General features: G+C 48.6%; 1 protein-coding gene across 1 annotated transcript in view; it reads right to left on the bottom strand.

The window, feature by feature from the left end:
- LOC149353630 (microtubule-associated serine/threonine-protein kinase 3-like) overlaps window positions 1-12980 on the bottom strand; it is a 33843-nt gene extending 20863 nt beyond the window's left edge. Inside the window, exons 1-6 of the mRNA XM_089575840.1 lie at window positions 12780-12980; window positions 12299-12460; window positions 10382-10473; window positions 8435-8600; window positions 7580-7752; window positions 1772-1842 (exon numbers count right to left, since the gene is read on the bottom strand). Of these exons, the coding sequence (XP_089431966.1) occupies window positions 1772-1842; window positions 7580-7752; window positions 8435-8600; window positions 10382-10473; window positions 12299-12460; window positions 12780-12920 (805 nt within the window). The 5' untranslated portion in view covers window positions 12921-12980. The remainder of the gene's footprint in view (window positions 1-1771; window positions 1843-7579; window positions 7753-8434; window positions 8601-10381; window positions 10474-12298; window positions 12461-12779) is intronic.
- Window positions 12981-13491: the final 511 nt, after the last annotated feature.

Here is a 13491-nt window from a genome sequence, read left to right as displayed (position 1 = left end):
CTTACTTTTTTCTTTAATATACGCGCTACTTTGGATACACTGCAATACAACGAGGGACAACGACAGAGATAGCAGGGCGTGAAATAGAAAAAGCAGAAAGGGAAATCGCGGAAGCGTTTTCTATCTCGATTGCAGATTAAGGAACATGTGTAAGTGAACCACCAATCACACTCGCACAAAACAAGACTGAAATGATCACAGAGGCGAAGAAATGGGCAAGATGAAACTGCTGGCTTCCGAGCATGACATCACTTGTGATCGCGAAATCCGGTAAATGTGTAAAAACGTGGCAAGAACGAGTAAAAAACCGTTGTAAGTTTGCGCTTGTGTTATACCTTATTTAATCCTTATTGTTTCCCAGATAAGCCGTGCATTTCAATAATGATCGACCAACTGGCCCGTATTTTAGCCTTATTCCCCTTGCTGCCTTCTGTCAGAGCTCGTTTTCTCTCTCTCGCTCTCTTTCTTTCGTGTATGTTTCTTACTTTCGCGTTCGCGCACTCTTCAGAGAGATATAGAGACAGAAACAAAGTATAAGTTAGGCGTGCAGAGTGGAATAAGTTCAAAGCTGAAACTATAACTCGTTGGCACGTGCACAAGTCACGAACACTCTGGTGCCAAGAACACGATAGGACGTGAGCTATTTTCATAACAAACTGTGCGCTTCGCTCTCCTTTCCCTTCTAGTTCTTGCACGTATTAGTAACAACACGCAAGGTTCTGTACACTTATTGCGCAGGATTCTGAGCAGGGTCAAAGAACCCAAGGGCTTAGGATTCATTTGCGACGCCTACGAAAGGACAATATAGCATTTCTAGTTCTGTTCTTTGTCATTCTACTCCACTATATCACGTTTTTTCACACATCATTATTGCCCCAAAATACAAAGAACCCTCGTATCACTAGGATACGCCATCTGTTGGCTGCCTGCAACGAACTCCGCGCAGCTCAATTGTGATAGTTTAAACTTGTAATTTTGAGAAAGCTATAGAGTCCCGAGAGATTATCCGCGAGCATGGCGATTATCATGACCTTTTCTTCCTCATCGGTGCAAAACTTAACCTGAAAAATGCTTCCTGCGCTTAAACCAATCATTTCCGAAGGTCATAGAAAATCAATAGGATGTACCGAACATTCGAAATTGCCGAGCTCATTTTCAGTTGGCAGCGCCACGCGACACATAGGAGCAACCATGCAAGCTAGAAGAGTTTATTCATATTTCCTTAGCTTGTTTCCTTTCTTACACAAGCGTCTTTGAACTTAGAAAGCGTTCGCTGAAAACTTTTCACTCCGCTGTTTGGTTATTGACCAGCTAACTGACTGATGAAGGTGGTCTATAACCAGGGGTGGCCAAACTGCGGCTCCTTGAGGGTGCTCGCGACTCTGGAATCTGTACATCCCCCCCCCCCCCCCCCTGCCTCCAATGGTAGCTTCCCTTATGTTCTAGAGTAATGGGGCATCGCAATGGAGAGGCAAAGTGAGCAGTCACTGCATGAGTGGGATTCACTGTTACCACCAGCTTTGTAGAAAGAAATAAAAAAGCAATTGCCACGCCCCCTCTTTGTATCGCGGCTCTTCACGAAAAAGATTATTCTTCTAATAGTTCTTTGCATATGCCTGTCTGGTCACCCCTGATTCATATTATCCGGCCGATGCGTTCATGTCGAGCCCACAACAGATCTACCCTACAGGCATAAACTTAACGAGATGCTGGCGTAGCATGAGTGCCGTCTTCATGCAGAAGCAGCAGTACACACAGAGGTCGTTCTCACAATGGCCGCTGCAGACTTTTGTCGTATCGAAATCGATGACCTTTACGCGACCGCCAGGCAGTATCAGCATGCTGCGATGAGGTAAAAGAAAAATAAAGGGGCGAGATCAACAGCCTGACTGTGGGAGACAAATTTCGTGTGCGTCAACAGCAGGCTAAAAATTAATACCGCTTAATGCGGCACCTCAGAATTGTTTATGCAGTCTGATTTTCTTTTACGGCTTCAAAACAATGTGTCTCCGGACGAGACGAATAAGTTTTTTCAGGCTCAAAATCGCCGGCGCTGAAGGCAGGTTTGGGATGTCAGTGCACGTGCAATGTCAGTGCGAGAGCCCCAGGTGGTCTAAATTAATCCGAAGCCCTCCACTAGGGCGCCTCGCATAGACCGCATGCGCCTCTGGGACGTTGAATCCCTCATACTATAACTGACTGCACGTGGAGTCGAAAGAGCCGTCGACCCTGCGAAATCCGCGAGCCGTACTTGGAGACAACGTGTCTTGGGGTCGATATCTTGCCAATTAATCGCGCGGCTGCACACCTTACGACAAGTAATCGGGCCATGTGAGTTCAGATGCGTCGTAAAGGCACGTGTGGGAAGCAGGCACCGCGATAATTTCCCTTTGGTAACATCTGGAATGTCTAAACGGGTTTCAGTTTCGCCTACGTCATAGGCTCCTTAGTGCACGCGCACTCGTCTTTCCTGAGTTCCTCGGGTTTCATTTTCTTCCGTTCGTAACCGCTGACGCGTTGATTCGACTGGTATCAGAATGCCCTGTTTTGCGCCTTAATTAAGCGAGGTTCTCCGTATGCAACGCGTTCCAGGTGACATGTGCTGATATGAGGGAATTTTGTTGTTAGTGCGGCACCCAGTCCGCTGCCCTCCCTTCGAGGGGTATTTTGAGCAAGACCGTCAACGAAGATAAGACTGTGGCAAATACGTGGATGACGTAGAAAAGATTCTGTTGTTATATTCACCCCGTCGTTGAAAAAAAAAAAGTCAAACAAGAGCAGAAAAGCGGAACGCGTGGAGGGTGTAGCTTCAAAGAGGCCTTTTCTCTTTATTAACGCGTTGAGGATCCCGTTCAGCGGAAAAGCCGGCGGCGTCCTCTAGGCGTCCGGCTTTGTTGAGTCGCGGTACTCTGGATTGGCCGAAAAGGTTTGACATCAGACGCAGAATTGAAAAGTGATTAAAACAGCCAATCACATCAATTGTGATTAAAAGGACGCAACATCACTCAAACGTCATTACGACATGTATAGTATAGGAAGTAAATTGCATTGAAAACAAAACTGGGGCAATACCGGCGAATCGAACACTTCACCCTGGGATTGCGAGTCAGACACGCTACCCCTAGACCTCGCAGGGACGTTCGTACGGCTTGTTTAAAGCGGAGTTTTATATGTCTGTCGTGTGGTTGCCCACATAATGTGCTAACTTACGATTGTATGCTAATTAGCCTGTGTGAGTAGTGAGTAGTTGTGATTAAGCGAGCAGCAAAGTGCATGTCGGTGAGGGGCGAGTGTGCGCGAACGACTGCATGCTATGTACATGAATATGCCTACATGAGTAAGCATAAAAAAGGAGTAAGAGCTATCCTCTGGCGCACTCCATTTTATAAAAGGTAGTGTGCTAGAGGACAACTTACTCCCTTTTTAATCCTTTCTGTTTAAAGTGCATGCTTGCGTCAGGTGCATTCGTGTGTAATGTGATCCGGCAAGATTAGTACAACACGCGATCGGCTTACCCAGTAAGCACTGGAACTCCATTGGACGTCCCGCGGACGTCTTAAACGTCCACAGGACGTCAAAGGGAGTTTCAATGCCCATTGAGCTAATATTCTAATGAGATCAAGTGGAGTCGCTGACGGGACCCATTAATGCTATCGCGGCATACCCTTAAATAGGGCGTGTATTTGCTCCCTGAACCACCGAGGAGATTTTCTGCCAAAAAGAATATTTTTTTTTTCCTTTTCGTGCTAGCTCTTCAGGCAGCACATTTTCCATCCTCGGGGCGCATGCATACTTTTACGCTGAGTGCATCGGTGGCATGATGATAGTTTTTTGAATTTTTTTTTTGCACAGTCGCTCTAATGTACGAAATCGTTCAGCTCGTTTAACGTCAATAATTACCACGGTACTGCAAGCGCCACTAACATGAAACGAAGTATAAATTTGCCCCCCCCCCCCCCCTACAAATTTGTATTTCTGCCCCTCCCCTCTACAATGCTTTTGTAAGCCCTGAGGGTAAAATAAATAAATAAATCGAGGTTTGCGCTGAGAGTGCTCTACCAGCCGGACTTCTTATTGCAGTGGCCGCCCTTCCTGCTCATTAAAATGGGCATGCAAACTAGGGCAGTCCGGAAGCCTGCATGAGGACGCATGGACGGCAGTTCGAGTTTGCTCGCCTCGAACGGCCCGCAGCAACTGGCAGCGCGCACTTTGCATTGTCATCTGTCCATACGTCGAGCAGCGCACCTTATAAGCGGTGCCTATAGAGCATTACCGTTGGCATCCCCGTTAACGCCAAAGGCGCCACGCTATAACACGCGCGCAAGCGGTCTTCTCACGGCCAAATCCTCGCCTTGCTACAGATGGGCAATTGGGAAGAGGGATTCGACCCTAACTGAAACGGCCGTGCAGACCTCAGGGATGCGTTCGACTCATTTGTTCGTTTTGGTCAAGCATTTCCGACCTTCCCCATCCGCCGAATCATGATAAAACACGAATACAGGCGGGCAGTGGGCAAATAACTGAGGAAGAAAATATAAACTTTTCGCATTGACACGTAGCGGCGTAGGCGCACGTGTCCACTATGCAAAAACAATCAATAGCAGAAATCGGAAAGCGGAAGACGTGGGCCTCATATTCTTCGCAACTGAATGAAGTTATACGGCTGCGAATAAGGCCTACTCAGATGCCTGGACGAACTAATGAGAAGCACTGAAACGTAGTCTTTGTCAAAAGTGTAACCAGGCTGCACGGTTTACTTCTCAGTCGTATAGTAAAGCTATTATGCCAGTCCTCAAGCTCTAAATCTCTGTATGGTAAGGAGAACAGCTGTCCTCACCTTCAAAGAACTTTTTGGTCTTTAGGGAAGACGTGAGGGGTCTACTATACGAATGAGAAGCAAACCATGCAGCCTGGTTACTTTTGACAAAGACTGTACTTCTTTGGCACTTGTATAAAATTGCTGTCGGGAATACCTGTTACCACTGCTTGCATTTACGGTTGTTTCAAAACTCCTCCGGTCTACGTAACACCTTCGAAGTTGGAGCCCCTGCTCTAACGGCGCTCTCGCTTTTATGCAGTGACAGCTTACCTACAACACACTCTTAAGTTTTAGATTGTTTCCCGTAGTTGTACTCGATTAATTAGCTACAGGCCTGACAAAAGTTGTGGGGCTAGCATGGCCGCACCCGAGTGGCGTCGAACGCATGCCTTCGCGGAACGGCTACGTTAATTCGTTCCCACCTAATCGACAGCGGAAGCGGGATTCTTTTCTGACATGTTTAAGGGCAAATCTCGCTGGTGCCGGCGATGATAACGTCACTGCGAGGCTCACTCAAGTCAGCGTTTTGGCCTGGGAACCATTGCACCATTTGCGCAACCTTCCTTTTTCTCGCTTGTGGACTTGCGGTTCAAAAGCGTCTTGCGGTTCAAAAGCGTCTTGCATTTCCTGCGATCTTGTAAAGGCATGAAATGTTTTCTAGCTCCCCCATTATTGGAAAATTCGGGCGAACACTGGCCGGAAACTGCTGCGTACCTGAGGTCGAACACGAAGCTCAACTTATTCGAAGAAAAACTTTAGTTCCGGGCGGGGTTCGAACCAGCGCCGGCGCAACCAGAACAGCTTGGTCTTCTGACACCTTAAGCAGGAATACGCGTATATGGGGGTAAAAAGAGAGTAAACTGTCCTCTAGCGCATTGTATTTGATAAAAGAGTGTGTGCTAGAGGACAGCTTACTCCCCTTTTTTGTTGTTTTCTGTTTAGAGGGAGCGCAGCACGGCCAACCCCTTAGCCTAACGTTCATGCGTGTTCAAACTGGTTGTCTCTCGTGTACACCGGACAGCATGCACGCTGCTCGGGTCAGCGAGTATATATAAGGGGGCAAGAAGGCAGCGGCCCGTCCAGTGTCCAGAGAACATTGCCAACACCCAAATGCGGTTACTGCGTCGTCCTAGAATGCGCTACGCCTTTCTTGTAATTCATTTCATGCTTATACACGCTCTCGACGACGAAATAGGCTGCATTTTTTTTATGCATACTGTTGAACGATCTCTTCTTTCACCTTCAGTCATACACGTCATACACAATATAGAGTTGCCAAGGGAATCGACAGCGCAGGGCAGTGAAAGTATAACTTAAGTGAACGACTGGCATAAAGTCGCGCAGCTCCGCAAAGTTCTTTCTGCCAACACTCGATTGGAGCGAAGCGCGTCCTCTGTTGTTCATGAAGTTATTTATGAAAGACAACAGAAAAAAAAAGACACTCGCGCGCCCCTTAATATGTAGCACAAACAATATAACGCGTTAAAAGCGCCTTAGAAGTGCCCTGAATCACATTGTGAGCATCGCGAGTGTCGCCATTATCACCAGTACCAGCGGCTCCGGAAGTATGTTCCGAGTGGAGGAGAGGAGGGGCGAGGCTTGCTCCGTTCCCAGCACCAGCTGGTGATAGTGGCGGAAAAGTGATTCCTCCCCCCCCCCCCCCCCCCCCCCCCCCGTACAGAGAGGTGTAAGGAAGCGAACACCTCAAGCAAGTTTTTCGGTTCAACGTTGCGCATATCGCTCACAAACGAGGACGAAATACAGATCTCCTTCGTCTCCTGCAGCGGCGTCTTCATGCGCAGTCGCCCCTGCCTGTAAGACATCACCCCTCCACGATTCGGCAGCCTCCGGCACCACCCCGTAAAATTGACAAGAGCAGGGTTGCCATGGGCCATAACGGCTGATTGTGGCACTGAGTTGAAACTGAGGTTTAAACTCAGTTTCAACGACTGACGTGAAACGTCACTCGCGTAGGCGCAAGTCGAGAGAAAACGGAGTAGACAATTCGGTATGGTATGGTATGGTATGGTATGGTATGGTATGGTATGGTATGGTATGGTATGGTATGGTATGGTATGGTATGGTATGGTATGGTATGGTATGGTATGGTATGGTATGTGTTTTTTTTACGATACGAAGCTGCAAATGGCTGAGGAACGCCGTAGTCGAAGGATCTCGATTAATTTCTACCACCTTTGGTTCCTTAGCGTGCACTGACATCACACAGAACACGAGCATTTTCAATTTTTCCCTCCATCGAAACACGGCCTCCTCGGCCGCGAATTGATCCCGAGCACTTGGGCTTGGCAGCCGAACCCCATAGCCACTGAGCCACCTCGGCGGGTTAAGTACGCAGTTCGAGTCGCAGGAAACTGCCAAAGACAAAAGGAAACTGCAAAACTCCATATTTCCTTTCTCCACTGTTATTGCGCGTTGAGGGATCATTCTTTCGGGGCTGGGTACGCTGCCCTACTGATTCAAAAGCGCTTCTACTGATAAAACAAGGCATGATTCTGATCACCTCCAAGAAAACCAGTTTTCGTTATCGCAGCAAAAGTCGAAGGATCGAAGGAAGGAGTCGAAGAAGTTCAGCGCCGTCCTTGTTCTCTCGTCTAGTCCTTGTCTCCTTGCGCTGCTATTTATTTATTCAAAAGCATTAGTTCACGACGACTGTGAACACGCGTATTGTTTCCGGAGGACCAGGGCTTGCCCATTTCCTAAAATGGTGGGCTCATGCACAGGAATTGGCAGCACGCTCACTTGGAGACCTTGATATCCCGGTGCAGGAAGCCGCGAAGGTGCATATGCTCCAACGCCAGTATGAGCTGCGCCATTATGATCTGGACCGCCTCGATCTCCAGGTAATCCTCCTTGGTCACCACGCGCATGAGGTCCAGGCCAGCGATGTACTCCATTATGGTCACGTACGCTTCCTGACAAGACGTGTGCGCGAGCCTTAGCCATAACAGTGCACGCACGACGCAGCGCGCGTTATGCAACCAGTGTTTCCGCCCCATTTCATCACCAACTGAAGCACGCACTTAAACGAAAATACATAAGCATTTGGTACCCTTAAGGGCTCAAGAGTGCAGGCTGACACGTTCGCGCGCGAGATCTATAAGAATTCCTGCCTTGGGCTCAACAGTGGAGGATGCATGTTTTCAGGGCGTCACTTATATAATTACCTCGCTTGAGAAAGCTCCGTATTTCACGTCTCGCTTCCTTTAGAAGCATTGCACTAAAGAAGGAAGCGACGAACCGCATACTTTGTCTCTCTCCTTGACCTAAGCTACGAGGAACGTCAACGCGAGGCAGTTCACTAATGTCAATTCGTGGTTACCACACCAAATGAAGCGGCGATGCTAGCGCCGATACCACTGTATAGCAACTCTGATTTTCTCAGTGGCGCGCGGGCGAACACCTTAACGGAAAACATGGCCCTCTCTACTCTTGTTTCTAGCGGCTTGCTGAAAATTAATGCATCATCGCGTCCTCCTGCAGAAGTAAAGTGGCTGTGTGCTCTTGTCTTCGCCGTACCTATGCGCGCTGGTTGAATAGAGTCTCCTGCCTGAGCATATATGGACGACAGGTATTGGGCCTCTTCTTGCGGCTCACCTTGACGCAGAAGCAGCAGTAGTACTTGACCAGGAAGGGGTTTCTGATGACGGACGCGACCACTTTGTCCATGGCAGCCTGCTTGTGCCGGCTGAACCGGTCCATGTTCACCAGCTTCACCGTCGCCACGAAGTTGGCGGGACGATAGTTGGCCAGGTACACAGCCCTGCAGTGTCCTCTTGTTAAGAATTGTTCGGATCGTTCCAGTGAACAGTGCCCGGCAAAAGAACCAATAGGTGTACTTACACTGCCGCGCCTACAGAGCTGTCTAGGTTCCCACACGATCCTGCCGTCAGTGCTGAACCACCATCACTGGTGTGTTGGGCCGCGTATCTACTAGCTAAGAAGGATGCACGCAGTGTGCTGGCTATGCTGGTCTTACCAATCTTGAATTCTGCGGTTAGGAGGCGGGTGCTGGTAGTGGCAGTAGTGTCAGTAGTGGTAGTGTTGGTGGTAGTAGTTTGGTTTGGTTTATGAGGGCCTAACGTTCCAGAGTGACCCAGGCTATCAGGGACGCCGTAGTGGAGAGCTGCGGAAAATTTCGACTGCCTGTGGTTCTTTAACGTGCACTAACATGGCACAGTACACGGGTCTCTAGCATTTCGCCTCCATCGAAACGCGATCGCCGCGGCAGGCATCGAACCCGCGTCTTTCGGGTCAGCAGCCGAGCACTATAGCCACTGAGCCACCACGGCGGCGGTAGTAGTAGTAGTAGTAGTTGCGGTAGCACAAGGAGTAGTAGGTGGTGGTGGTGGTAGTAGTGGCAGTAGTAGTAGTGGTGGTGGTGGTGGTGGTGGTGGTGGTGGTGGTTCGCTGGTTCGCTGGTTCCGTACATGGGGTCGCATTTCGATCAAAGTGGAATGCAAAAATCCGTCTACTGAGAATTTCGCGTGCCTTAGTTATTCAAGAGCCCTCTACTACAACCAGCCACGTAGCTAGATGTGGCTTTCGCTCACAAAGTACTATCGTGAGCAAAAGTGAGAGACCCCGCCCCCTCTCCTCGTGTTCCGAACCTTGCCGTTCTGCATGGGGGCGCCACCTGACGAAGCACTTCTGGTGTCGAGAACCGCACTACCTGCCCTCGACGCCAGCAGTGCTTCGTCAAGTGGCGCCTCCATGTAGAGCGGCAAGGTTCGGAACACAAGGGGGGAAGGAGGGGGTGATCTCTTTTGCTCACGACAGTACGTTAGCCAGTTTTTAATATACTGGCCTTCACCGATGGGGGACTTATATTAAGAAGTCAGCGGCTCGCACCCAAGCCCATCACCCATGCACAACAGTCTTAATCAACTACCCCTCCGAGAGAAGTGTAGGCACCATAGATACATGTATAATTACGACCACAACAGGAGAAGGCACCCGTAGGCTGTGCGATGTCGCTGCACGCTAGAGATCCCCTTTTCCTCAAAAACCAATGGTCATTTTTATTTTCCTGCTCTTGCTATATCACCAGTGTCTAGCTACGCGCCTAGCTTTACGCCACCAACAGATCTCCTCTCCAAATTTATTAATCAGCGTCCTGTCGTAGAAGAATATTGCTATTTACTTGCACAATAAATTTGAACAGCGTGGTATGTTTGGCACGTATTAAACCTAAAATCGTTCATCTAGCAAGTGTTAGCTAGATGCCTTCTCGTACAAGCCTTGTTCTTAGTGAACCTCCCTGCTGAAAAAAAAGTTGTATGATGAAATAAACTCGTAAGTTTGTCATACAAATGCTTCGGCTCTTACTTTGCAATAGTTATTTTGCTGAAGCCTGAGGGGCTGAGAACTGTTATCTGTGTGATATTCGTGCGCGACGTTTAGTTTTCTTGGGAACAACTTTTTGTATTCTTTTAGTTCAACTCACTTTAACAAGGTCCGCCGTCCTCCAAGCAAGTGCGGTGAAGTTACAAATCGTGATCCCACATGAGTACGGCGCTTGTACCATGCAACGTGCCGCCTTACCCGAATCCTCCTGCTCCCAGCATTTTCATGTTCTTGAAATCGTGGATCCTTGGTATATACAGTGCGAAAGGCTGCGGCTTAGGAAGTTGCATCTGTTGAGAAGATGAAAAGAACGGAACCAAAAATTTGTTTTGACCTTCCGATTGCTCACCGAAAGCGCTTCCTCTTTTCAGGCATCCTAGCAGCGAGCTCACGGCGGTCGCAAGGGAGCCCGCAGAAACGGAAAGAAAAGCAATAAGGCGAAGCGTTTCATCTGCCGGGGTCTGTGGAAGTACACATTTCTCTCTTCACGACCGTGGTCCTGTTCGCCATCGTACGCGACGAAAATTAACCGCAGCATGAGACGTTTCACCCAAGCAACGCGCCACGCCAATGGTATTTTTGACTCGGGATGCTTTGTTTCGTGCTTCCTTAGTGTGAACCCACCGTGGGGCTTAGGAGCGATGCCGTTCAGATACTCAGCTATATAAAGGTCGCCAGGTAGAATTCCAGCCACGGCCGACTAATTTTGATGGTGGAGGAATGCAAGCGCCGTCCGTGTGCTGTGCAATGTCAGTGAACGTCAAAGAACCCCAGGGGCTCGAATTCAATCCGGAGATTTCGAATGCGGTGGCAGTCATAGCCCCAGGTGCGCCTCTGGGAAGTTAAACCTTGTATGCCATACCACCACTTTTATAAGATCAAAAACTTTCCTTTTCTTTCATGTTTGCTTCATTTTTCAACCTACTTTTAACATTCACTTGAAAGCATCGACAAGCTTTAGGGGCTCTTTAAATGGGCACTGAGGGCAAATAGAAGCTGTCCTATATCAATAGGAAAACAAGTTACGATCACAAAGAGACTACTCTCCCAAAAACGAAGATTTTATAAGCTACAAAAGACAAAAAACGGAATACAGGGGTCACCAACACTGGCCGATTTCGCAAGTAAAACGCGTGCGTGCATTTCAACACAGATTTTGGGGCGTGTATCCCGGAGGCTACTAACTCATTAAGTCATTAAAAAGCCATTAAACCATTTCATAACCACCTGTCATTATGTCTCGTGCTGTCATTTATCATCATGCCTCCACACTGGATTTCTGCATCAAGAACAGCGCTTGGGGGCCTCTTGTAATACCCAATTAACGTTAATGGCCCTTTCGCTTTTTTTTTCTTTTTTGTTCCTCGCCATCTTAACACCATCTCTCCGCTTTATTGAGCTTTTGCCCGGCAAATCAGTCACGTGCAGACGACAACCTTTGTTATATGATTTCTAGGTCATAGGAGAGCGGCAACTGAGCCCGAAAACAGTGCACAGTACAAACTCCAAAGCATGCAGGTTTTTCTTTTTCTTTTTTGAAGATATAAAGCGTGCTTGCGCCGTTAAGTCGTTAGTATCTGCATCAAAATATAACGTCGTCACGCTGTTGTCCCCCAAAAAGCAAAGGAAATACTCTGTTTTCCAGGATTCGTAGTTGGGTAACCATTCGTTTAGGAACTATTTTGGTAAGATACTCTCTTTTTTGACACCCGAGAACTGTTTTCTTTTTTTTTTACATATTTTCATGACGCCTGATGTCTCGCTAGCTTCAAGTTCTGAGCACAGCAGCGAGAGCCTATAGTCGAATACAACTCGAGAACCAAGTGGCTGTTCCCTGAGCCAATGGTGCCGGCAGATTCTTATGAACCTGGCAGCGTGACAATGCAAGGAGCAGAGCGACATGCAGGGAGCGGATTATCCCCGACCATGGAAGGAGGGGACTATCCTTTTTCACCTGTCACTTCCTGCACTGTCGCTCTAGCAGGCTCATGAGAATCGGCCCCCGACATTGGCTGGAAGGGGGTCCTTTTAGGGGGAAAAGCCGCTTCGTTCTTGACTTGTATCCGACTATAGTACCGTCCAATGGCGCTGGCCTGAGTCGTACGTGGCGCGTACCCGTTCGATCTTGGTAATGATGGCGTCTCCGATGGACATCCAGTCAGTGACGGGCACCTCGGCAATCTTCTCCAGGGACGAAGCTACTTCGCCCGTAATGATAATCAGCTTGCGCACGGTCACACCGAGGGTCTTGGCCACCTCCGGGTCCTTCTTGATGCACTTGCAAAGCACAGCGCGCCACGTGATCGACTTACGGGCACCAAAGAGCTTCGTGGATCCCAAGCCATTTTCACGTATCCACACAAGTGGAGTGCGCTACCTAGTATACTTGTTTCACTTAAAAAGAACGGCTCGCTTTCGACCTTTACCTAGGAAACCTGGCAGGAAACAAGACTCCGCCAAACGTTCTCAGCGGAGCTTGGAATGAGCGAAAAATCGTGTGCATTGGTCAGAGTCTCTGCAAAGCTCGCCTCTATGCAGATGCCGTGCCAATGGTATACATGCGTCGTATGCTCAGTGAGCGTTGCGAGTGGCTTACGATGTTGTGGAGGCCGACCAGGTTCTCGACCATGTCGCGAACGTCCTGGAAGGTGATGACCTGCTTGTTCAGCTTGAGCATGCACTCTTGAGCATGCAGAACGACCTCCTCCTGGCAGAAGTGGGACAGCGGATCGCGCATCAGCGACACCTTGCTCTCGCGCTTGATGAAGAACTCCAGCAGCACCGTCGCAGTCTTCGGAATCTGCGAAAAAGAGCGTTGCTGCTGTTCTAAAGGACATGTAGACGAAGAACCGTGGACGCTGTGAGGAGAGGAATGCTCTTTGACGTTGGAGAACCCGGAACTAAAAGCACGCACTTCAGGGTTCGTTTAGCGAATGCCTCTGGCAACCTCGTGCGCGTGGACCAAAAGCCAACTGGAGAGCTTTATTGATGGCTGCCTTCACACGCTGTCTTCTGGGAAACTCACTGGCCCAGCCACGTCAAATGGATACTGTAATGCAATAGGAGTTACCGCTACGAACATCGATATGCTTTCCAGAAACCACATGAAAGCTGGAACGCTGTGTACTTTTGACTGCTGTTGAATAACTTATCCCTAACACAAGACAGATTCTCGATTTTGGAGAAGAGGGCATTGGCGAAAATTATAAGTCTGCTGCCGATAAAAAACACAGTTGTACATAAATTAGATCATTCCTAATTCGCATAACCACCTTCCAGAAAACTACTTATTTTTTTCTTTGCGTACA

This window comes from Amblyomma mixtum, chromosome 3 (assembly GCF_055824585.1).
Source record: "Amblyomma mixtum isolate Tamu chromosome 3, ASM5582458v1, whole genome shotgun sequence".
Taxonomy (NCBI): Eukaryota; Metazoa; Arthropoda; class Arachnida; order Ixodida; family Ixodidae; genus Amblyomma; species Amblyomma mixtum.
This window is presented reverse-complemented; position numbering and strand designations above follow the sequence as displayed.